We start from the raw sequence: 2,191 nt of genomic DNA on the forward strand, positions 1-2,191 counted from the left end.
TGACTCTGGGCTCAAGAGTCTTCAGGTCTTGCCACACTGCTGGCCAACCAGGTCTCCAACCAGGTTCACAGGAGTCTATTGAACGTTATAGGGCTCAGCTCATGTCTTCACTGTTGTGTTTCCCTCACTTCCCTTTATCGGTGACGAACATGGTCACCAATCAGAGCGTGTATTCCCATTGAGTCTTAGTCTTGGAAGGGGATTTGCCCTGAGGGGACCACATTTAGTTGTGTGTTTTTTTGATATAAATATTTATCCACGTCAATAATCTGAGTGTTCAAATGGATAAGGACTCTGGTACAGAGATTGTAACAAATTTTGGTTATATCAAGTTCAATTCGATACTTAATAACATCTTTGTAATTATGATGAGAATGATGATGTCATTAAGATTTTCTCCTGTTGAGCAGTCAGTACAAATCAATGTGAGAAGATTTTCCTTTGGTATAGGACCTTCTTTAAAGCCCCTTTCAGTTCATTGTTTCTTAGACTATAAATGAAGGGATTCAGTACAGGGGTTACCACAATGAAAATGACTGATGCCACTAAGTCTTTTTCAGTTGATTGGTTGGATATAGGAGTCATATAGATCTTTGTAATTGCTCCATAGAAAAGAATGACCAAGACAAGGTGGGATCCACAGGTAGAGAAAGCCTTGAATTTTCCTTGGGCAGAAGGGACTTTCATCACAGCAGAGATGATGCGGGTATAGGATGCCAGGATACACCCAGAAGGCACTATGAAGAGCAGCCCTACTACAGCCAGAACCATCAATTGATTAAGGCTGATGTCAGAACAGGATAGAGGGAGGAGAGAGTTGATGTCACAGAAGAAGTGGTAGATGACATTGTCAGAGCAGAAGTGCAGATGGGCCATCATAAGGGTGTGCAAGAGGGGGTTCAAGATGGCAATGGCCCAGGGAACCGCCACCAGAGAGGCACAGAGGCGCTGGGTCATAATGGTGGAGTAATGTAAAGGGTGACAGATAGCCACATAACGATCATAAGCCATCACTGTGAGAAGGAAATTGTCCATGTTGGTAAACATTATACTGAAGTACATCTGAGTCAGGCAGGCAGGATAGGAGATGGACTGAGTCTGTGTTTGGATGTTCAACAGCATCTTGGGAACTGTAGTTGAGGAAAGACAGAGGTCTACGAAGGACAGATTGGCAAGGAAAAAATACATGGGTGTATGGAGGTGATGGTCCGAGGCAATAGCCAGTAAGATGAGCAAGTTCCCCAACAGTCCTGTTAAGTAGAGACACAGGAAAAGTGCAAAGAGGAGTGCCTGCTGCCCTGACCAATTGGAGAAGCCCAGGAGGATAAATTCAGAGACACTGGATTGGTTTCCTTTTTCCATTGCTCGGATAGATCTGTACAAAAACCCAGAGGATGAAATATTTTTGTCAGAAAAAAATTTCCCATGATGTTTCTTATATACTCACTAACTCTAGTCCCATTTATTAGATATTCTCTCTGTAGGCTCTTATACCTACTTCCAATGCTCTTTTCAAGTCTCGCTGAACCTCAACTTGTCTTTTCAAAGCATCAATTGTCTTTCCATATATCCTCCCTTACTGAAGTCATACCTCATTCAAGATTTCTATAGGGTCTATACACATCTTCCTTTAGGAAGAAATTGTCTTCTTACAAAGTTGACACTAATTCTTGCATATTCTGCATTGTATGTTGTTACCTGACTGCCAGCTATGTGTCAAACCATATAATCAGTCCAATATGCTAAATAATTCCATGGCAAGCCTTGATATTTAAATGAGAACATTTGTCCAAATATTTGTCCAGCAATATATGAACCATCACATTTAGAAAGCAGTTAAACACTTACCATAGATAATTCATGACATGGGGATGCATTATTCTATCTCCATAAGACTCAAAAGAAAAAAATATATGAATGTGCTTGTTGTTGTTGTTGTTAAGTGCTGTTGAGTCAGTTCCAACACATAGCGACCCTGTACAGGGTTTCCGAGGAGTGACTGGTGAGCTTGAACCACCAACCTTGCAGTTCAAACGGCTTTGCAGTCTGGTGCATTATCCCACAGCACCACACCAGGACTCCATGAATGTGCTTAGCATGTATAAAAGGTAAGCTTCTAAAAAATTTACATAATGGCTATGAGCCCAATGAGAAAATATTTTCAAATAAGTATAAAAAGCAGAACACAAAA

The 2,191-nt window shown here is 41.0% G+C and overlaps 1 protein-coding gene across 1 annotated transcript; it reads right to left on the reverse strand.

The window, feature by feature from the left end:
* Positions 1-420: 420 nt before the first annotated feature.
* On the reverse strand, positions 421-1,396 carry LOC102823152 (olfactory receptor 1F12-like). The gene has a single exon (XM_006872869.1). It carries the CDS (start codon positions 1,360-1,362, stop codon positions 421-423), a length of 942 nt encoding a protein of 313 aa, XP_006872931.1. The 5' UTR covers positions 1,363-1,396.
* Between the last annotated feature and the right edge of the window lie 795 nt (positions 1,397-2,191).

The sequence above is a fragment of the Chrysochloris asiatica genome, unplaced genomic scaffold (genome assembly GCF_000296735.1).
Source record: "Chrysochloris asiatica unplaced genomic scaffold, ChrAsi1.0 scaffold00213, whole genome shotgun sequence".
NCBI lineage: Eukaryota > Metazoa > Chordata > Mammalia > Afrosoricida > Chrysochloridae > Chrysochloris > Chrysochloris asiatica.

What these genes read in the sequence shown, in the direction of transcription:
- LOC102823152 (XM_006872869.1), bottom strand. Translation starts at nt 1,362, where the DNA reads ATGGAAAAAGGAAACCAATCCAGTGTCTCTGAATTTATCCTCCTGGGC.